The 23,920-nt window shown below is 41.4% G+C and overlaps 1 protein-coding gene across 2 annotated transcripts in view; it reads right to left on the bottom strand.

Annotated features, from left to right (window-relative positions):
- Nucleotides 1–11,310: 11,310 nt before the first annotated feature.
- Nucleotides 11,311–23,920, bottom strand: part of RUNDC3B (RUN domain containing 3B) — a 346,416-nt gene continuing 333,806 nt past the window's right edge. For both annotated transcript variants that reach the window (XM_089666259.1, XM_089666263.1), the window contains 2 exons: nt 23,006–23,124; nt 11,311–19,319 (listed from right to left, as the gene is read on the bottom strand). In XM_089666259.1, the coding sequence (XP_089522385.1) occupies nt 19,174–19,319; nt 23,006–23,124 (265 nt within the window). In that variant the 3' untranslated portion in view covers nt 11,311–19,173. The remainder of the gene's footprint in view (nt 19,320–23,005; nt 23,125–23,920) is intronic.

The raw sequence follows: 23,920 nt of genomic DNA, 5'->3' as shown, positions 1-23,920 counted from the left end.
AGCCATTGTGTTAAAGGGAATGTGAAGGTTCAGCTATTTTTTTTTTAATAACAAACATAACATTCTCACCTGCTCTGTACAATTGTTTTGTATCCTCCTCTACTCGGGTCCCCGCCGATGCTTTTGCCCCCTCAGCTATTTGCTATGTGGGGGCCCTTGTGCATGCTCGTTCCTGAGCTGCCTCTGTGTGTCCATTGACACACACACTTCGGCTGAGCCCTGCACTCTCCTCACTGACTGTGATTGACAGCAGCAGGCGCCGATGGAGGGAGAGAGTTGAGAGCCGCTGCTCTTGAGGACTAAATCTTCCTTCCCTTTGAAGCCTGATCTGCATTTGGATTGCACTTAGGAGGCTACTGACAGGAGGTGTGGAAGTGATGCGAAGCCTCCTTATCTCCCATTTTTAACCCCATTTGTGCCAACAGTTGTGGGGCGGTTGTGACATTTACCCATTTGCTTGAGTGTGTAGCATTGGGTGGGCTTTCTGCCAGCTGATTGCTGCATGAAAGGTAAACTTTGGCATAGGCACAAAGCATCTCAACCACACCATGTAAATGTCCCCATCTGCTGCCCATTGTATCTTGGGGGGGACCGTTGGTGGATGGCAAAGACATGCGGTTGAGCCACGTCTTTGCCCATTGTATCTGGGGGGAGCGGTTGGTGGATGGCAAAGACGTGGCTGAACCGCACATTTTTGCACAGCGCCTTTAAATTGCACCCATTATCCATACGTTATAGAGGCCGACATTCTGTGCATTGAACCAACATCCAGCCAGTGATTTCACTGGGAACCAATCATGTCCCTGTAGTGTGAAGCATTTCTTGTGCCTTATAGGATACCAGTGCTGGACAAAATGTCTGCACTACTATTGCTGACTTCTCTTGCTGAAAATGCTGGTTCCCTGGCTGCCTCTAGCATTAAAGTTTTTAATTCTAGAATTTTTTAAAAGTAGAACTAAAGGCATTTTTTTTATTTGGATAGAGTAAGGGAGGGTTATAACCCGTCTTTTTTTTTTGTCTGTGTCCCAATGTGGAGATTTCCCTTCACTTCCTGTAACACAGCGAAAACAGAAAGTGGGAGGGAATTCCAGAACTAGTGACCCCATTGGAAGATTTCGTTCTGGGGGCAACTCAAAATTTGGGATTTTCTTTCACTTTCAAGGATTACAGTAAACAGGACAAATAGAGGGTGAATCTCCTAATGGGTGCACAGACAGCAATATAAACTGACAGGGGTTCTAATCCCTCTCCACTCTTTTCAGTTCTTTCAATCGTGGAGGCTCAGCATCACATGTGGGCATTACTAAGGATGGTGTGCTTGTAAATGAAGACTGCCTAGACCACCCCCTCCCCCAGGCTGACACCTTCCCAGGAAGGAATTTTTAAAAACAGGTTTTTGTTTAAAGAGTCACCAACTTGGAAATATTCTTTGAGAAATCAAGCACCTGATCTATATACTTGTGCCAAGTCAGTGACTCCAGTACTACTGAAAGCGGTATTCAATCCAAAAGCAAACATTTAATTTAATTTTATATTGTAGCTGACGAATTCTTACATGTGATGGCTGCATTCATTTTCTTTTTTAGGCTTCCTTTCTGCTATTTTCACCTGGTGATTAAACAGGCTGAAATGCTGTAATACTGACACTCAGTGGCTGAATGTCTCCTTGCTAAGGGAACTCTGCTATACTGAAGTCTCTATCTGCCAAACCCAGCTCTGATGAAGAGGGGAGCACCCTTCGAAACGCGTTAGCTTTTATCTCCGCTTTGGATAGACCTGTAACCCTGTGTGGATTATGGTTTACTTATGTCTGCTTTATCGCTACTCTTGTGAGTACATTTCTTAAATAAAATAAACTAATTCATTGTTTATTGAGGTAATGCGCAAGGTTTGTGCGCTCTTTCTTTTATCCCCTTCCACAGGGCGGGGTGCTGACAATGATCAGCTTTTATTTATGTAAAACCTTTATCCCCAAAGGAAAAAAAAAACCTGTAACGTCTTATAAAGTGTGAGTTTGGCTTCAGTTTGTTAGAGTATCTAAATCTGCTAGTGCAACTAACACTCCCGAGACTGACAATTCTGCTGTCCAAAGGTGCCCCCTGTGCTCCTTCTTCCAGAGTGGGGGCACTCTAATACAGAAGGTGTGTTACTGGCCAGATCACCAGGTGAAAAGAAGGAAAAAAGCCTGAAAAAAAGAAAAGGAATACAGCCACCACATCTTATGGTTGCAATATATGACATTTTTGGTTTTAGGTTTAATACCGCGTGAAGCTATTGGATCATGTTAACAGTCAGGTAACCAGCATTTTTAAATGTCAGAAGCAGTGGTAGCTCAGGTATTTTCTCTCACACCAGTTCCTAGTGTTGAGCTGCTTCCTCTTTAGTCGAGCGCACACAATTGTTATTTCCATTATGTGTGAGACAGGTACTCTTTAACATGTTTGGATTGTAAAAGATATAAAAGTGCCCTTCTATTGTATTGCTTTGTCAGCCTCAGAACTAATAAAGTATGTTTTTTCTAATCATACCGGCTCAGTGGTGTCTTCCTTGTAAAGTGTGATCAGTCTTCAGTGTGCATACGGGACGCAATCACATTTAAAGTGGAGCTAAGGGCAAAACTTTAATTATTATTATTGAATAAAGTAAAGGAGGGTTATAACCCTGGGAGGAGCGTATAGATGACGTCATGACGTTTCCATTCATCGGGACAGTGGTTGTAGTATTTGTGAAACCGCTCCAGGAACGGCATTTTAGCAGGCCATTGCATTTACAGGGAAGGGCCCGTGCTTTGCCTTGCTTTCCATTCCATATGGTGACGGTTTTCCGAGCTCATACAGGACTCTGCTGTTCAGATGATACTGCCATCTAGTGCTTAATCGATATATTGCTGGATGTTCATCATAGGTGGTGCAGTTATGTACCTCCAGAACATGAGTGCGTTTCCTGTTTTATTGCTTAACCTCCCTAGCAGTCTGATTATGTCCATATTTCTGTGCTCAAAGCGGTACATTGTTTTCAATGGAAATATGTCGTTTTTTTATTGTAGGCCTGTAATTCTTAGGAATAACTCACTGAAATCTGTCTGAACAAGAGTCTAGTAAACATCCCGGGTATGATAAAATTTGAAACACAAAATCATAAATTTATAATTTAATAAATAATCATAAAAAATAATAAATTTAATAATATAATCAAACAAAAAACACTGAAATTTGAAATAGAGCACCAAGTTCGCACATCACTGAGCTCTGTCGCAGAATCGTTTTCAGTGTCTGATGACGAATTTCCCCACAAATCATTATCACTCAATTCTGCAAGTGGTTCTAATTTACTATCGCTGTTCTCTAGCTGGTCTATAACTGCTTTTGACCTAAAGGGACGCTTTTTGGATGCCATGGACATTTCTCAGTTTCCAGGCAGAAAGAACAGTAAAAATGCAAGCAGGGCACAGGACAAAGCACTCGGGACAAAATGTATGTGAAATGGTTTGATACAGGAATGTTTTACTATGTGATTTTAGTGTATTATGTGTAAGTAAAATGTTTACATTTTTGAATCTTCCTCCGGTTTTGCCCCCGTACGTCCCAACGTCGCAGGGAACGGAACCCGGAAGACGGATGCCGGCATCAGCCGGAGGACATGGCCAGGGACACTGCAGGGGGGACATCGTGGGACAAGGTAAATGATCGAGGGATCCCAGAGCAACGCTGCAGGGTAATAGTAGTGTAGCTCGGGGTTACCGCTTCTGGTACTGAAACTTAACCCCGAGCTACACTCGGGAATACCGCCACAGAGGTTAATAAAAGTTTACAAGGATAAAGCGCTATGTTGAGTTCTGTTTAATGAGGAATACGGATGACACCAAGATGTTTATAAGGAGGAAGTGGCGGACACCAAGATGTTTATAAGGAGGAAGCAGATGACACCAAGACGTTTATAAGGAGGAAGCGGCGGACACCAAGACGTTTATAAGGAGGAAGCATACTTTGGAGTCCTCATTTAACAAGCTGATCTGAGACCAAGTGGGACCAAAAGTGCAGTTAGACCGTAACATTGTACAATGTGAGGTCGCACTGTGTATGGTGAGCAGATATATGGTGGAGAATGTTTTCTCATTGGAATTTGTGATAGCTGCACATATTTTTGTTATCCACAGGAGGGTGTACAGAAGAACACTAATATGATTGGACTTGAGTATATAATGACTTTTTGGTTGATTCAATATTATAATTCTTTGTTGTGGTTTGGGTGATTTTTGGTTTTCGTATTTAATTTCTAATTTTACATTTTTTGATTCACAGGTATTGAGTATTTTTTTGATGTAGCGCAGCATCTTTTCTTCACTTTTATTCTTATTATTTGCCCCACTGTATGTGTGTTTGTGTGTGTGTGTATTTTTTGCTTTTTATTCACCATAGTAAGCTCTTGAGTTATTTAATTTATATTAGGGTTATAACCCCTGTCAGGTTTTTTTTTTGCCATCTCTGTCCCATTGGGGAAATTTCTCCCTACTTCCTGTCCCACACCAGAGGAAATCCCTGGTTGTCACCAGAGCTAGTTTGCCCATTGAAGGATTTCCCCTCTATCCGTTCTGGTGACAAACCAAAATTTTAGATTTTAAATCATTTTTCGGTGATAATGGTCACCAAAAGATATAGAGAGGGTGAATCTCCATTACGGGAACGCAGGTGATAATGAAAACTGACAGGAGGCTCTAATCCTTCTCTTCTCCGCTCTCCAAAACTAAAAAAAAGTTTTGCCTTTAGTTATACTTTTAATCGTGAGGTATTGGTGCTTCATGCAGTAAGGAAATTGCCCACAAGATGGCAGCACAACTTCCAAAACCTTTTTTATAAAGAGTACTGTACAGTGTGATTTCGGTGAAGTCATTATTGATCGGACTTGACAAGCTGGATCCTTCCTTTTTGTTACTGTATTAAAAAATATGTCAGCCCAACATTTCACATTCCTGATATGTGCCTGCTGTACACATGTACTTGTCTCCCATTCTTTTCTATTGCTTCCTTTGTGTGAAATCTCTGATGTTCCTGCCAGTCCCTCTGCTTTCCTGTTTAAAACTGACCACAATAGGCATGACAGCACAGCGCGGTCAGTTCTATAGCTGTGCTGCAAATTCAACCTGTTCTCTTTCAATGTTCAGACTTGTCCTGACTCCCCCCTCCCCAATCCCTTTGAATTGTTTTATTCATTTTCCTGATTTCGCTTTCTTCTTTCTTTATTTTCGTTTACATGTCTGAAGGAAAAGAAATGTAATCTCCAAACACAGAAAGCTTTCTTCACAGTAAGAGCTGTGAAAATGTGGAATAGACTCCCTCAAGAGTTGGTTCTGGCCAGCTCAGTGGATTGCTTTAAAAAAAAGTCCTGGATTCTTTCTTAGATACACAGAATATAACTGGATATAACATTTATAGGTAAAGTTGATCCAGGGAATATCTGATTGCCTCTCGGAGGATCAGGAAGGAGTTTTTTCCCTGCAGGAGCAAATTGGATTGTGCTTGCTGGGTTTTTTGCCTTCCTCTGGATCAACTGTGGGTATAGGATTATAACTTTTTTTTTTTTATGGTTGAACTGGATGGACTTTTGTCTTTTTTCAGCCAGACGAACTATGTAACTACAGACGTACCTTGGTTTACGAACGCCTCCGTTAATGTAATTTTCGGTTTATGAATGAAAATCCATTAAAAAGAATGCCTCAGTTTCCAAATTTTTAGGTTTATAGCGCCGGCCCCGTGCCTTTAAAGTGCACTTTATAAAGAGTTTTGAACAGATAAGACATTCTTTTTACTTTTTTCTGATCTCCGGAACGGTTTTATTGGTTTGCAATGCATTTACAAATTAATTTTTAATCATGTCCCTATACAGTATTTATGCCTTTAAAGTGCACTTTATAAAGAGTTTTGAACAGATAAAAGACTTTTTTTTAAACTTTTTTTCTGACCTCTGGAACGGATTAATTGGTTTTCAATGCATTCCTATGGGAAATTGTGTTTCGGTTTATGAATTTTTTGCAAAACGAAACATCCTGGAGAACGCATTCAATTCGTAAACCGAGGTACGCCTGTATGTTTATTCTTTCTCTTCTTTTATATTTTACTAGGATTGATTTATGGGATTTGTTTAATATTTTCTATTATTACTATTGTATTATTTGAGATTCTTATTTGATTTTAATTCAATTTAATTTTATTTCAGGGTTTATAGTTATGATCCATTTATCTAGTAGAGGGGATGTCTCATGTATTATGTGAATAGATCTGATTTTATTTAATCATTCACTGGTTCATTTTATACATCTTTAGTTTTATAGAAAGCCGCTTTTCTATGTGCTGCTTCTTATAGTGATGGAAGCAAATAGTACAAGTTTTTTTTACTCATAATTATATCGCAGGTCCACTGTCTATGATTTGCTATGAGAACAGGCGACTGTTTCTAGTTTCAAATTAGTCGCCTTGATGTCTGCTTGATTTTATCTAGAAATGGAAGTTAGTCTCTAAGTGGCATGTGGTCTCTGATAATATGGCGGCTGGATTATGTTTATTGGTTTCTATGACAACTGGGATACAGTAGATATATATATATATAATATCTCATGATGCCAATGACTAGCCTCAGCCTTTGAGAAAGCCAATTTGAGCGTAATACATCAGGTGGGCAGTGATGTCATCACGCTCAGTCAAGATGCCATTTTGGAAAATCGAGTATTCTAATACCTTGTGATATTCCTCTGTGAATCTTTAAACATGTGAGTGGATTTTTACCTTTTTAATAAAAATAAACTAGTGGTCTGCACTACTGGGTGTTTTTATGCTTGCTTTTTGGTACATCTATTCCTGGGAGACCATTATCCATTTTATGAGTTCTGAAGACAGATGGGTCCTGTATCCCTGTCATATTTGTGGAATATGCTATAAGAAGAAATAAACATGAATTTTACTGGATGTGCAGCCATCGGATGTTTGTTTGTAAACCCTAGAGATGGCTGTGCATGAAAACCCCAGTAGATCAGCAGTTTATGAAATACTGAGACCAGCCCATCTAGCACCAACCACCATACCACTTTCAAAGTCACTTAAATCCCCTTTCCTCCCCATTCTGATGCTCTGTTTGACCTTCAGCAAGTTGTCTTCACCACATCTAGATTCCTAAATGCATTGAGTTGCTGCCATGTGATTGGCTGATGAGCAATTTGTGTTACCAAGCAATTGAACAGATGCACCTAATAAAGTGGCCGGTGAGTGAATACCCAAATGTTTTACCTTTCTTTTCTATTTTAAACTGAATGGGTTGTTTTACAAAGTGAGGGTTCACATATCTTTTAAAGTAGATCTAACATCTAATGAGATCCTAGGAAAACCCCACGGCTCCAAACTCCAAAGCTGACAGTCCCCTGTCGGTGCACTGGGTGCCTGTCATGTGGGGCCATGGGAGGGGAGTTGCATCATACATGTTTGGCTGAATAAAGCTTTGTGAAAAGAAGTGATGCCATTGGTGTGTGGATCTTTATTTGTATGGATCTAGCATCAGATCATTTTTCCCAGTTCAAACCTATGAATGTTAGTCTATGTGAAACACTTCCAGGTATTTATTACAGATGTGCTTATTAGTTTGGCGGGCAAATTGGGGTTTGGGGGGCTATCAGCAAGGGTGATATTTGAAGATCCTGGTAACATGGAGAATCCCAAAGATGTAAAGTGCTGTGATTATAATTTTTTTCACATTTAATAATCTACTATCAAGGAAACAATAAATTTAAATTTTATTTATTTAAAATGTTTTTTTATTCAAATTCATTGCTCTGTGCTGCAGTCTCATTTTAAATATTCAGTTTCATTAAATTCCTGAGACTTTTTATATATTCATTTATGAATAAATCTGTAGAATGGTAAAGGGACTTCTAATTTATTCAGAAACAATAAAAATAAAAAGCCGCGTTCAACTGGAAAGGAATTTTGTATAATAAACATTATTCCATCCCAAGAATCATTCTGAATAACTATTCAAATAGGATGTTAATGAATCTCCAAGTGAGAAAAGAGAAATTGTGGTATCCACTGTGCAATGGTCTTGCCGCCTCTCTAACAGCATGGATGACTATGCAGCAAAACCTGCAGTGGTGTTAAAGTTCCTTGACCATTGGTAGACACTGTTTTTTTTTTTTTCTTTTACAGCCTCCAATGGGTAATAAATGCTTTGACCTATGCCCTCCAGTCCCATATGAAAGAAAAATATGTTTGAAATATATTTTAAAAATATTCTTCCCAAATATATTGACATATATTTGAAATACTATAATTTTGATCATATTCAATATATTTCAAAATGTATTTCAATTAAAATAAACAATATATATATATATATATATATATATATATATATATATATATACACACTGTATGTTGAAATGTGTTTTTAGTATAAAATATCTAAAAAATATTTTTAGAAATACATTTCAAATATACTGTATGTCTTTAAAAATACAAATCTACATTTTTGGAATGCATTTACAAGTATATGTAAAGAAATGTTAAAATGACTTTTTTATGTTAAAAAAATCTGAAGAATATATTTAAAAAATATATTTTTAAAAAAATATTTTTCATATATTTTGTAATATTAAAAAAAGCGCATTTCAACATTATATATATATATTGAATATGGCCAAAATTGTAGTATTTCAAATATATGTCAATATATTTGGGAAGAATATTTTTAAAATATATTTCAAATATATTTTTCTTCCATGTGGGAGTGCCTCACCATTGTTCAATAAACCTGCTTGTTACACTAATGGGCCAACAGTGAGGCACCTGAGGTGGAAGGGGACAGGCCAAAGCATTGGAGGAAAGAGATAAGAAAAAACGCACTTACTGTAGTGGCACATATGTCATTGTGCGGTGTCACATAGATTTAAAGTGGTTGTAAACCCCCACATATACCCAGTGAAGTGCCTGCCCTCAGGTGATACAGGGAGATGAATCAAATCCTCCTACATAAGTTGTACCTGTTTATCTGCAGCTTCTTCTGTAGATTGTTCTAAAAACACAAATAGGAAAGGAATTCTTAGCTCTAGCAGCAAAGGATGGGGACCTGATGTCTTCACAGAGCCAACACCTCTAAGCCCTGATTGGAGGGAGGGGACACATTCCCCTTTACATGGTATAGAGATCCAGCACAGCTGTGGATATGAGTCCCAGGCTGTGTGCTGCAGCTGCCTCCCTATCATCTTTTTATCTCTCGGTGTCAGAAAAGCTGCCAGAAGTGGCTCATGCTGATAACAGAGGAATTGGGCAGCAGAGAGAAATGACACCTAGTGCTTTGGAGAGAGGCAAGTACAAAGTATAGAAAGATGTGCTTTTTCATATTTCATGGTTTTTAACTTGACCACAAATTGGGTTGAAGCTAGTTTTTGTATATTAAAGCGTTCCTGGGGTGTTGGAGAAACCTTTCATCAGCATGACTTGCCAGCATTCTAGTCTTGGGGAAGGTTTTTAAAATCAGTTATGACTTGTATGCTGTAAAGTAGAACTAAAGGGAAATTTGAAACAAAATTTTGGATAGGGTAAAGGAGGGTTAGAACTTCTGTCAGTTTTTTCCATATGGGGAGATTTTCCTTTGCTTCCTGTCCCATACCCGAAACAGGAAATCTCCCCCCCAAAGTGAGGGAATCCCTGTTTGTCACCAGAATTAATGTTTCTATAGTGCCTTGAAAAAGTATTCATACCCCTTAAAATTTTCCACATTTTGTCATGTTACAACTAACAATGTAAATGTATTTTATTGGGATTGTATGTGATAGACCAACACAAAGTGGCACATAATTGTGAAGTGGAAGGACACTGATAAAAGTTTTCAACATTTTTTACAAATAAAGATCTGAAAAGTGTGGTGTGCATTTGTATTAAGCCCCCTTTCCTCTGATACCCCTAACTAAAATCTAGTGGATACAATTGCCTTCAGAAGTCACCTAATTTGTAAATAGAGTCTATCTGTGTGTAATTCAATCTCTGTATAAATACAGCTGTTCTGTGAAGCCCTCAGAGGTTTGTTAGAGAACATTAGTGAACAAACAGCATAATGAAGGCCAAGGAACACACCAGACAGGTCAGGGATAAAGTTGTGGATAAATTTAAAACCGGATTAGGTTATAACAAAATATCCCAAGCTTTGACCATCTCATGCAGCACTGTTCAATCCATCATCCGAAAATGGAAAGAGTATGGCACAACTGCAAACCTACCAAGACATGGCCGTCCACCTAAACTGAGAGGCCGGACAAGGAGAGCATTCATCAGAGAAGCAGCCAAGAAGCCCATGGTAACTCTGGAGGGGCTGCAGAGATCCACAGCTCAGGTGGGAGGATCCGTCCACAGGACAAATATTAGTTGTGCACTCCACAAATCTGGCCTTTATGGAAGAGTGGCAAGAAGAAAGTCATTGTTGAAAGAAAGGCATAAGAAGGCTTGATGAGACGTAATGCAGAAAAGGTGTTGGTTATTGGTTCGAATCCCAACCATGGCATCACCTGCCTGGAGTTTGCATGTTCTCCCTGTGACTGCGTGGGTTTTCTCCGGGTACTCCGGTTTCCTCCCACACTCCAAAAAAAAAAGTTTAAAACAAGTAAATATAACATACCTTCCTAATTATTTACAAACACTAGCAGCATGAGGATTTGCAATAGTTAATGTTGACTGAGAGAGTGAAGTTTTGCTTTAGGTATTTTTAAGAACACGCATAGTCAACAAGCCCCTCCTCTACCGGAGCTTCATTATAAGACCAGCCCATTGGAGTTAACCACCCCAAACACACCCCAATAGGAGATCATCAATAGATGCAGCACAGTGGCTAAATGGGTAACACTTCCACCTGGCAGTACTAAGGTCATTGGTTCAAATCCCAACCATGGCACCACCTGCCTGGAGTTTGCATGTTCTCCCTGTACCTGCGTGGGTTTCCTCTGGGTACTCCGGTTTCCTCCTACACTCCAAAGACATGCTGGTAGGTTAATTGGCTCCTGTCTAAATTGGCCCTAGTATGTGTATGTATGAATGGGAGTTAGGGACCTTAGATTGTACACCCCTTGAGGGTTAGGGACTGATGTGAATGTACAATATATATGTAAAGCGCTGCGTAAATTGACGGCGCTATATAAGTACCTGAAATAAAAATAATGAATGTTTGCTTTTGGGTTTAATACCGCTTTAACTTCAGCCAAGTCTTGTCAGGACACCAAACAAGTGTGCCAGAGGAAAGCATTTTCTTCCAATCCCATCAATAAATCCCTGCAGCGTATTTGTTGATTCAAGTTTTTATTTCTCAGTTCTTTTCAATGGATGGATTTTCCTGGCACATACAAAAATAGAAAAGACGGCCCCGGCACACCGCCGACGGCCCAGCAATGGCACAGAAAACATGAAGCTTCCAACAGAAACATTACAATGCCGGAACAAGCAAATTGTGCCACATCGCCATATAAAAAAAGGACGTGTACATAAACATAGGGCAGCCCACTTTTACTTCAGGACGGTGTGGGTAGAATTAAAGGAGAACTCCACAGCAGGGCGGACCAACAGAGAGAGAGGCGAGCGCCTTGTGATCAATCTGATCCTTTAAGTCCGGCATGATTAGAAAGCGTTTTTATTGTTTCTGGTGCTAAAATGTAACAAAATAAATTATTATACGTATTATTTCTGTTTTGCAATGGGAGATGATCCCAGCAGAGAGGGATGGGGCAATCATTATTTACATCGCTTACATATTTTTCTGTTTGGAAAAGCAGCAAGGCGGGGAAAATGGAAAACGGGAAAATAAAAGTGGAGCTCTCCTTTAACCTGACAGAGCGGTGACACAGAAATTAAACAGATTTAACCTAGGTTCACACCTATGCATTTTCTGGTGCATTTTGCAGAAACGCAGTACAGTCCATTTAACATGATTTCCTATGGGACAGGTTCACATTTCCGTGTTTTTTCACCAAGTGCGTGTTTTGGAAAGGGTCAGGGACTTTTTTGAACGTAAAAAGTTGCGTTTTTGTTTCTATAGACTTCAATGGAAATGCAGCAGAAAAGCATGTATTGCGCTTTGTTCTGGGTTTTGGATGCGTTTTAAATTTGCCTACCAACAAGAAAAAAACACAGCAAAATGCATAAAAAACGTAGCAAAAACAAAACGCAATGCAGAAACGGCTCAAACGCAGCCTGCATAGGTGTGAACCTAGCCTTAGACAGTAAACTCCCCTCCCATTCCACCACAGAATACAATATAGTTCCCTTTATTACTATTAACATATACAGAGAGCTGGTGCTCCGGGAATCACAAAAATATATTATATGCAGATTAATGTTTACCTCTTCCTGAAAAGTGAAAACCTCTTTTGAAAGGTCAGAAATGTTTAATCTGTATAATGAATGCATTAAAGTGTATTTACACCAAAAAAACAAAAATGTATAAGCCCTTGGTTTGGTGGCTGCATTAGTTTTCTTTTTTCAAGCTTCTTTTGCTTTATCCTGCAAATAACACACTTCCTGGCACTGGGTGGCTACACTCACTCCTCCATGGTCTGTGGAGGAAGCCCTGGTTGTCACCCTAGACTGCTCTGATATGGACTCCAAACATGTCCTTACCTCTTCATCTCCATTACATGGAGGACAGGGCCATAGGTAGTTAAAGCGGAGTTCCACTCACTCTGTAAAAAAAATAAGTCAGCAGCTACAAAAACTGTAGCTGCTGACTTTTAAAAAACAGCCACTTACCTGTCCCATGATCCCGCGCTGCCACAGCCAGTTTCACTGGCCATTCTGTATTCCAGACACCAGTATCTTCATTGAGGGCACCCGGCTGTGACAGCTTGTGGCTTCACAACTGGGTGCCCACTGCGCATGCGAGAGTAGTGCTGCACTTCCTGAACGGCCCCGTCGTCTTCTGAGACCTGCCATGTGTCCCACAAGACTTTGGGGAGGGAGGGTAGAAGGACAACTTCCACTTCCCATCGCCTAGGCGATCGCAGCGGAAGTGGGAGCGGGTACCTGTCAAATTTGGGTACCCATTATCCCCCCCCCCCGCTCCTCAAAGGTGCCAATCCTTAATGGGGAGCGGGGGACCAGAACTTTAAAGCGGAGTTCCACCCAAAAGGGGAAAGGGTCAGAGACTTTTTTGAATGTAAAAAGTTGCGTTTTTGTTTCTATAGACCTCAATGGAAATGCAGCAGAAAAGCATGTATTGCGCTTTGTTCTGGGTTTTGGATGCGTTTTAAATTTGCCTACCAACAAGAAAAAAACAGCAAAATGCATAAAAAACACAGCAAAAACACAAATTTGGGTACCCATTCCCCCCCCCCCCGCTCCTCAAAGGTGCCAATCCTTAATAGGGAGCGGGGCACCAAACTTTAAAGCGGAGTTCCACCCAAAAGGGGAAGTTCCGCTTTAAACAGAAGATAGCTAGGATGGTGTTCTATGCAGCAGGAAGTGACACTACATTTCAGGCAGGAGCAACATGTATTTTCTATATTTGCCGAAAATGTTCTTAGCGTAAAAAAAAAGAAGAAAACTAATGCAGCCTAAGGACTGTAAGTGGCAATACATTGCATTTTCATTCTTGGGATTAGTTTTCCTTTAAAGCTCAGTGGAACTTTCAGTTTATATGGGAGGCACAGTGGGATTAGTCGCTAGCATTCTGCCTTACAGCACTGGGGTCCTCGGTTTGAATCACAGGCAAGACACTACGTGCTAGGGTACCGGATACAGTATCAGCACAGATTTGTGGGATACAAAATGAATGTGTCAAATCACCTGCAGGGAAACCACATGTGATTCGGATCGCACTGCATTCCTGTTCAAGTCGCAAGTGATTCTTTGCAGTGTGATTTGAGCCCATTCATTTTGTATGGGCTTCAATTACACCGCAAAGGTATCGGTAATTGGTATCGGTGAGTACTTGAGTATAAGTATTAGTACTCGCACTCGTCAACAAAAAAAACCTGTATTGGCGCAACCCTACTATCTGCCTTCCTCCCACACTCCAAAGGCATGCTGGCAGGTTAAGTGGCATAAATTGGCTCTAGTATGCATGTGAGTTAGAGACCTTAGATTGTAAGCTCCTTGGGGGCAGGGACTGATGTACATATACAGCATGGAAATCGCTGTGTAATAAATAAATATATAACAAATTCCATTAACTAAACCAGCAGCACTGAGTGTGCAGACAAGGGGCCAGAAATGTAAAGGACTGAACAAGCAAAAAGGCCACCCCGCTATAAAAATATTCGCACCACCAAAACTGTATATTTAATTAAAAAAAAAATCCTTTATTACCAATAGAATCACTATATAGATAGAGCCACGTTACACAACTAAAACCACGGGGTAAAACCACCCTAAACACCACACCGGTTCAGAGTTTCGACTGACAGGGAGCTTAGGGAGAGCCCTGTGTTGAACCAGCCAGGGTCAGTCAATGGCTGCTGTAATACACCCCATATACATTGAGTCCATTCACACAGATAGCATTGCGTCTGATCTTGTGCATGCCCAGTACTTGAGCAGCATGTGTGAGATTTCCCTGGAAGGCATTGGTGACGTAGCCTTCCTAAGGTGCAACTCTGGGACTGGGGCTATGCCACCAGTGGCCCTGGGAAATCCGGAAGTAGAAAAAAAACAAATGTAAGTCCTCTATAACTGGCTTGATTTTACAAGTGACCTAAGACATTAATGGATGGACATTCAGTGCTGCATGCAACATGAATTGTTTGTGTGCTACTCACTGACCCCGGCTGGTTCAACTCAAGGTTCACCATGAGCTTGTTGTCAGCTGAAATCTTGGTGATATATTACTTGGGGTTTAGGATGTTTGTAAACTGTGGTTTTAGTTAAGTGATGTGTATATATATATAAAGAGAGAGAGAGGAGAGAGAGAGAGCCGATTTGTAATAAAGGATTTTGTTTCATTCAATATACATTTTTGGTGAAGCAGCAGACATTTGTGTAGGGCTGTTGTCTTTTCAGTTCCCATAAATACACTGCAGGTGCATCAAATCACAAAAGCTGTAGAGAAGGGGCCTTGCTCTAATTGTGTAAGCAGTGGTCCCTCTGTAGAGATCCAACACATTGTACTGAGCCAAAGCCACAGCTCTTCAAACACCAGGGAATATTTGATTGCAAAGCTATAGGTCTGCCTGAGAAGGGACTGTATCCACCACTGCCTCCTCATATAGATCAGGGGTCCTTCTCTACAGCATGCTGGCAAGAGACAGGCTTTTCTACTTAGGCTGTGGCTGCTTTTGTTTTGCTGTACCTGGAACATATTTAGTTGATTTAAAATGCATGTTCAAGTGGGCTTTAAGGGAAGATGCCATATATTGCGCCTCTGAATACAATTTTGCTTTATTACTAAGTGGTTGACTTCTCTGACTTTGAAGCTAAGCCCCACCCATCAGCCTCTGTCCAATCAGAGTGCCCTTTTTGATCACTGAGGCACTCTCTGGACAGGGTAAGGTTAAACCTTGAAGACAAAAAAGTCAGATACAGTGATACAATTTCAGAGTGGTGCACAAGGAGGGCTAATTAATAATGGTGATAGTGGGCACTTTTTGATATCTGCTATTAGAGGAGTTTAACAATACAAATTTTTAAATAGGGGGGGGATTTCCAGGAAAACTACATTTTCTATCTCTGTGGTCCCCCTTAAACTAGGACGTGTCCTGTCACATTGGCAATTTTCTTTGGTGGCAGCAACTGCTAAGGGGTCTTCACAGGTGGAACTATGGCATATCTATCTTGTTGGCCAAAACAATGCAGAATCTTTCTCGCCAGCAGAAAAACAATGTCATGGCAATATGTGAGATACTGTCAATGGCAATGACCTCTATGACTAAGCCCCCCGGTAGGTGGAGCGAAACACGTTGTGGGGCAGCACTGGCTAAGGCCGTAACCTACATTCACATGTATCAGGTTTGGAGAGTGGCGGCTCAGACTTCTTATATTGTCAATGGCCAAGTTATTGCCAGCAAAAGGATTGCTAGTGTGACATGGCTCTAAGACAGAGACATCTCCCGTCCTGCAGGTCTTGGGATCTGTTAATGTAGATAAACTGCAACTAAAGACTTCATTCGCAGGGACACCTGTTGGTTCAATCTGGTCTTGCAGCACAGCCTTCTGTCTACCAAAAACCTCAAACGTTAGCAAGATTGGGCCCCAGAAAATGAGCTGTAGGGACCCCCATCAAACAGGGTTGTTTTCTTGGAAATCCCTTTTTAGCAGGGCTCTAGATCCAACACATGCCCCCTTATAACAATATCCTGACATAGCATGTTAGATTCGGTACATCCAGAATCATCATTCTGTCAGTAAACAATCCCATCTACCAAGAAAGAACATATCCAATAACCAATCAGATTCTCGTTTTAACTTTACCATACTGCACAGGAAAATGAACAACTCAGTCTGATTGGTTACTATGGGGGGAAATGACAGTTCTCTCTTCAAACACTTTGAAAAGCAAAGCTGGCTCTAGTTTGTGAGAGCGAAGTATGTGAGAACAGCAGGAAAGGCAAATGGTTTGTGTTAACAATGCTTTTTGGCTTATTTAGTAACATGGCAGGAAACATGAGTGGTGTTTAGTAACCTCCAGAAACCAAGCAAAATCAGTTTTCACTGTTCTGCCTATACCAAGCTGAGGAAGGCTGATTTCTGATTGGTTGATGAGGGTTACTACACACCACCTCTGCGTACCAAAAGTATCTAAAAGCATTTTGGATGCCCACAGCAATCAATCATACCTTCCATTTGTGTTCTATGGGTTGCCATGTATTTTAAACAAACACCTCCTGGTAAAAATATTGATTATTGTACAGAGACAATATTAGACCTCATTCACATGGGTACAATGATACATATGAGGGCTGTCTTCACATGCAAAGGTGTTCTGTGCAGCGTCATGCAGGCAGCCTGTTCAAATCAATGACAGGCAGCTGGCTGCAAGCGCATCTCGGAGTGTACATCCATGTGCGTCCAATGCATGGATCAGTCTCTCTGTGTTTTGATATGTACATTGGATCCAAACTGATGTACAGTTGTGGATGCGCTTGGAGATCCATGCATCCAGTTGCCTGCCACTGATTTGAACAGGCTGCCTGTAGGGGGCTGCACGGAACACCTGTGCATCCCAAGCAAGTGAAGATGGCCCTTTGCACAGGTGTATCGATCGATATGCCCACGTCAAATCCTTATTTTAGAAAAGAGGTAATTATTTTCAATGAAGTTTGAAAATTACAGTCACGTGGATAAAATAGGAATCCTTATCCTTGTTTTAACGGGTGGAGGAATTTTAAACAAGGTCTCTGTGGGCTTGGTTCACACTGCTGCATGTTGGGAAAGCACTTCCCAGACACAAAAAGAAACATGCTGCCATTCAGCAGATGTGCGGCAGTGCCATTGTTGATGGCACCCCCACACATCTGCAAATGTGCCATGTTTCCTTAAACTGCATGGTGCTGCAGTGCTTTTGGAAGAGTATGGGACTTCTTTTCTGTACTTCTTGAATGTAGGACAATTCACCAAAATTAATAGGCTGCCTTACACATAATATGCAGAAACGTGTCCGTGCTTGGTTGCATCGTAGGTGTCAAGCCATACCCTTTTCACCTTAGTCCCATAAGCAGATGTAGACCACCCTTCCCCCCTAATCTATATGCTTACCTATATCTTGCCACCAAGACCCACAGCAGTGTTTACCACCCTTGGCAGCTACTTCATTAGGATGTCCCTGCAGTGTACAGTACTGCCCCATAGACTTCTATGGTACTGGGAGACGGATTTGCTCTTACTCATCCTACCTGTCCCATAAAAGTCTTTGGGTTCAAACTGTGCGTGTATGGGCATCAGGTGAAGTACCCAGCTATCCAGGACCCTACTGCTTGATGATCTGATAAGACAATTTATCCCCTGGATACAGCTCACAGTTATATATTGCTGCCTTCAGTGGGGTTAAGAAGAGCAGCCTAATATAGGAATAAGACTGAGGCTGAACTTATGAAGCTTTAACACAAGGATAACAATCTTTATTTTTAGTCACGACTGTAATTTTAAAATCTCAAAAGACTTAAATAATTATCACTTCAAAAAAAATCTATTTTGGTATGTAAGCTAGGAGAATTGAACCTTTAGTTGCTCTCTTTGGCCTAGTGCTGTTGGGCAAATGAAGGGCCAGATGTCGCCTTGGCTTGGTAACCTGGACTGGATTATAAGCAGATGGCTTATATTTTTCCCTAGAGTTCAGCATTAGAAAAAAGGGAACCATGATTTCACTGTGAACCCAAGCTGCATGGTGATGCTAGCCCAGGGGTGTGTTTAGGACACTGGCCTACCAGGAAGGGGTTGGATGGCATTTGGATATTATTTAACCTGGAAGTGGGGCAGCCAACAGGATCATAGGAGGACTAAGAAGGGGGGGGGGGGGTATGAAAGCTGAAGTTGTGCTTAAAGTTTTGAATGTAATGGAAAGTTGGGTCCCACAATCAGGTTTCTAATGCTGTCCCGGGCCCATTGGGGACTTCTCCAATAGGCAGCAATAGAATGTAGAAGGCTAGAACCCCCCTTCCCTAGTTTTGGTGATTTCACCATTGCAATTTTTTTCCTCATTTACTGTCTGGTGACAATGTTATCCCCAGGACAGGAAGCAAGGGGAAATCTTCTCAATGAGACATCAAACAGCAGTAAACACCTGACAAAGGGTTCTAACCCTCCCTGGACTGGAGTTGCACTTTACCACCCTGTTTTATTCGGTGAATTCTGATTGGTTACCATGGGATTACTGCACTCTGACCTTGTACCATTCATGTGATTCTATCCTGGCCGACCATTGTTCCTGCCAAACAGAACAGTTTTATATTATTAATAAACCACCCAATGCCAACAATTAACCATAATGTCACTGTGGATAGTCCGGTGCATTCTAAAGATCTTGAATGTTGCGCTTGCAAACCCACGGGACTGCGGTTTACAATGTTTGAATCATAACCAACAGAAGAACCTTAGTCATTTCCACACATTTTTTGATACACAAGGCCTGATGTTAATAAATAAAGCTTCTTTCACAGCCATTCAAACACGAAATGTGGTTGCATATGACACGATACAAGCTTGTCCTTCAATAATGGCTTCTTCAAGATGGAGTTAGGCCTGGGCTTGTCATCTCTGTGGTGGGGCTGGCGAGACATTCACTGGATTTCAGACTTGGGAGGGATTTGTAACTGGCCACTGATGTGAGGGAGCCACACAGGCCTAATAATGATGGTGTTTCTTCTTTACCTGTCAATAGAAAAAGGGAACATAGATGACTGATAAAACAATGAGAACACATGGAAATGTTTAATGAACGAAGAGGCTGTTAACCCCATACAAAAACCTTCGCATTTTTTTAAAGCTGAAGTGTGTTGTACACATATTATCTTCCCCTATCCCCAATCATGCCGCCTGATCAACATACGAGTAAAATATTTATTCAACTAGTTTTGTTTTCAAGAAATCTCTCTTTTGATACCAAGTGATATCATTAGGTCTGTCTTCTGGTCTTTGCTACACAGTAAGATCACATTTGGTGGGAGTTGCTGGCAGGCTCTTCTAAATATCACACTACCCTACATTATATGAAAGAACACATCTCCAGCATCCCTTTAGACCTGCATCTCTGTTGGACAGTTGTTGCAGACTTTAGCTGTGCATTCTGGTGATCAGTTGCTTGATTACACTCTAGCTGTGCAATCTGTTGATCAGTTACTTGATTTCACTATATTAGATTGTAATCAAGCAACTGATCAGTAGATTGCACAGGTATAGTCTGCAGCACCTAGTGGCCAGCAGGGGTAAGTGTCTAAAGGGATGTTTTCTTTCATATAATGCTAGGGCAGGAAGTACACTGACTGTCATGTGTGGGTTGGATCTTTAGGGCTTACATCAAAGAGCAAAAATAACTGATGACAGAGAAAATTATTAGCTGTGAAGGCTAGATCAATAACACTACAGATCAGGAAGAGAAGCTGGATAGAGTTGTGCAGACAGGAAATTAAGTGTGGGGAAAAAAAAGTAAGGCTGGATTTCAGCTTTAAGGAGTACCACCCATTAAAATGTACTTTGAATGTCTCTGAAATATAGAGTTTTTGTTTATTTTTCTTTTCTGCCATCAGTTTAAAAATTCACTCTGTAGTTGTGTCCTTTTGAACAGCCGCCACTGCACCTCCGCCCTCTGCTGACACCAGCACTGCAGCTTCTGCCAGTGTCAGTGTTGTGTATTCTCCCTGTGTATGCATTCACAAAACACAGCCTGTGATACTACCCCCATGCAGCTGGGAAGATTCACTTTATACACGGTATTAACATGTGGCTGTAGTATTTAGTAAAGACTTGGAGGGTCAGCTGTGAATTTCACTGTTCACACACTTGAGTCTTCCAACTCTGGTTCTTGCTTTTCTTATTTGTTATTCATATTCTTCACTGCAGCAAACAGTAAGTAATATGTCCACAAGATGGCAGCACTTCTATCTAATAACTGTTTAGTGAGGGTGGGCAATTCATTTTCCCAGGGGCCACATGAGGACCTAGGACTGTTGAGAAGGACCAAACTTAATTCTGCTCAATATTAATTTTGGACCTGGGAAAATCCATAAGTACGTAAACATAAAGAAAACAAACATTTGGTGCTAAGAACAATAATAGGTACAACTGCTCATAAAATGGGTTTCTTTCAGATGAGTGGTAAAAATGGGTGGCTAAGCCACAGGTTTGCCACCCATTCGGGTGGTCACATGCTGCATCCGTGGCTTTTTTTAAATTGGGCTGCAGAGTGTGACAAGCAACACCACCCACCTATTGAGTTCATTGGATTGCAGCACAACAGTGTGGCATTATAGGGTTAAATTAAAAGATGATCAGGCACCTAACACCTCCTCACTGCCTGTCAAATGCCCTCTAAAAGTGGAAGATCAGTATAGCAGAGGTTTCTGCAGATCCTGACCTTGAGTGAAGAGCAGGTGCACAGCTCCATGGGGTTGCAGCGTATAGGTGCTAACACAGGAAGACCTTGGCCGGGTAGTAGAGTGGCAGGAATGCGTCAGGACATCTTCTAGGCAATGCTCACCTGACAGAACGGAACCGCACCAATCAGAACCTCAGGCTCTCTCCTTTCAGTTCTTGTAGCTCTCCACAATGACAACTGTCAGCCTGCCTTTCTGAGCCTGTCAGCTTCCTCAGTGAGAAAGAGGTATGTTGACAGTGGAGGCATCAAGGGCTGAATAGGGACACCCAAAGGGCTGGATGTGGCCCTGGGGCCACAACTTACCCAGGTGTGGTTTAGTGTATTCAAACCCAAGCAAAAAAAATAGCAAAGTCAAACTCCAGGAACATATAAAATCACACAAATTATTGGAACTCTGTATTTATTAATATATACTTAAAGTCATTCTAAAGGTTTTTTTAAAAATAACAAACATGTTATACTTACCTGCTCTGTTGAATGGTTTTGCACAGAGCAGCCCCAATCCTCTTCTTTTTCAGTCCCTAATGGTGGTCCTGGACCCTCCTCCTCCGCCAAGTGCCCCCAATAGTAAGCAAGCCTCTTGCCATGGGGGGACTCAAGCAGGCTCACTCCCATGAATGGACATTGTCCATTCACAAAGAAGCGTGGCTCGGACCTGCCCCATGCTCTCCTCATTGGCTCACGGACTATGACTGACAGCAGCAGGAGCCAGTGGCTCCCACTGCTGTGTGCACCAATGAGGAGACAGAGACCTGGGAGAGCGGCTGCTCTAATGCAAATTGCTGGATCAAGATGGGGCACATGTAAGTATAAGGGTATAAGAGGGGGGGAGGCTGCACCCAAAAGATTTTTTTTTTTACCTTAATGCATACAATGCAATAATGTTGAAAAACTTTCTGCCTTTGGAACCACTTTAAATGCACATATATGTTTAACTACAAGCAGTGTGAATACCTGAACTGACCTGTCCTCAGCCTCTTGCAGTTCCTATATTACAGAGGTCAGACCGAGTTAAAAACCACACCAGAAGCCTATCAGATGTGCTGCAATGTAAGGAGCATGCTGATAGGAGGAGAGAGCTCATCAGCGAGAGCTGAGCTCATTTTTCTGCTGCTTCTCCTTTCACAAGGTGGCACACAGGCATCTGACGCTCCCCAAGGTGTCAGATGCTGAAGACACTGACGGAGGCTGCAGCTCTGAAATAGATGGAAGCTAGGAGGCACAAGACACTGGAGAGGTGAGTAGAATAGTTCTTCTATTGCAGGGAACTGGTCATGTGATTTGTTTAAAGACCTGACCTCTTTGCATAGAAAAGAAACTTTTATAAAAGTTTAGACAATGGGGAGGAAGTGGATCAACTATTATTTTTTAGGTACAGTTTTTAAAATTCAAGACCATAGGCAGTCCATTGGGTGAAGAGCTAACGCCAGGACACAGCTGTTTATTAAACCATCATATGTCATAGTTGGAAATACTTCGGATCTAACAGAGGTTCTAACCTTCCCCTACTCTACTTACAAACCTTTTATTTCTGCCTGTGTTGTTGGGAGAGTTCCTGTCACTACCTGTTAGGTGAAAATCACTTTAACAGATCCCCAGATTGCAATAAACAGCTGACAAGGGATCTAATCCTTCCCTGCTCCATTCAAAACTAAATTAGAAGTTTTGTCTGGGTTACAGGAAATGTCTGCTCACCTGCCCTTCTCAGGGAGATAGTTGTTTGTCTATGGATATAAACGGGTAGATCTTCCAGTAATATGGCTGCTGGGAGATGCCAATCTTGTCAAGGAATGTGAAGTATATGAAAACTGTGTATCAAATGCCGGAATTTTCCAGGATGCTGGAAATCACTGTCTGTGATAATGAATCCTTATGGAGCATAATTTAATCCCTTTGTGGTTTGGCTACCCATCCCATCACTTGAAAATATCATGGCATGCATCTGATGGGCTGCTCAGCATACCTCCACGTAAATGGGAGCTGTCATGTTTTCCGTTTTCATCTTGTGACTGTCCGGGGTCAAATGAAATCTGGGAGAGGCTGGCATCTGCCGATAAATGCCCCAAGTTATGGAAACTTTTTCTGAAAAACAAAAAGGTCACGAGGGTGTAATGAACGGTTTACTGAAAGACTCACAAATTATATATAAGATATTTATTATAAATGCCAACTACTTTTACATTTCCCATCAATTAGCAGAATATATCATAAATGGTGTATTTTTTCGTTAACTTTTTTTTTTATAAAGCAGACTGCTTTAAAGGCGAAATCTGTTCTCGTGTGTTGATACATGCGCATTGCGCCATGTGTTGCATTAGGGCGGCAAAATCAAGTGAAAGGATGAGTGTCAACTCACCAAAATAGGAAAACAAAGGAAATGCAGCATTTTTCCCAGGCACCTCAATGCAAGGTAGTGTGTTACTGTACACTGTGGAGAACTGCAACCATATGCGGGGGTTGGCAACCCGATGATCGTGATCCACCTGTCGACCGCGGGCAGGTGATAGGTAGATCACTATCTGGATCCTATCCTGCCAACCTGCAAGTATTTTTCCCCCTGCATCCCTGATTGCCAAACAGCGCAGAGAAGCACTCAAACCAGGAAGCATAGGCATTCTCTGCCCCGCAGCGCCCCTTTAATAACCAGCTGTGGGGTGACGAATGCCTTTGCTGCCTAGAATGTACTAGCAAGAAACTTGGGCTCATGTCCAACTGAGCGCAGTGTGTCAATCCCCACCAGCCCTCCTCTCCAGGTCTCACCAGTGGGTGTTCTGGGTGACATCATGTGCCGAGAGAGAAGGACCAGCGGGATTAGCACACCACAACACGTAGCTATGCCACAGCAGCTTTCCTGCGCAGCTCTGCATTAGAAAAACAC

The sequence above is a fragment of the Staurois parvus genome, unplaced genomic scaffold (assembly GCF_062004578.1).
Source record: "Staurois parvus isolate SC_StPar_1 unplaced genomic scaffold, SC_StPar_1.0 ptg000051l, whole genome shotgun sequence".
NCBI classification, from domain to species: domain Eukaryota; kingdom Metazoa; phylum Chordata; class Amphibia; order Anura; family Ranidae; genus Staurois; species Staurois parvus.
Note: the sequence above shows the minus strand (reverse complement) of the source record. Positions and strands in the feature narration are given on the sequence as shown.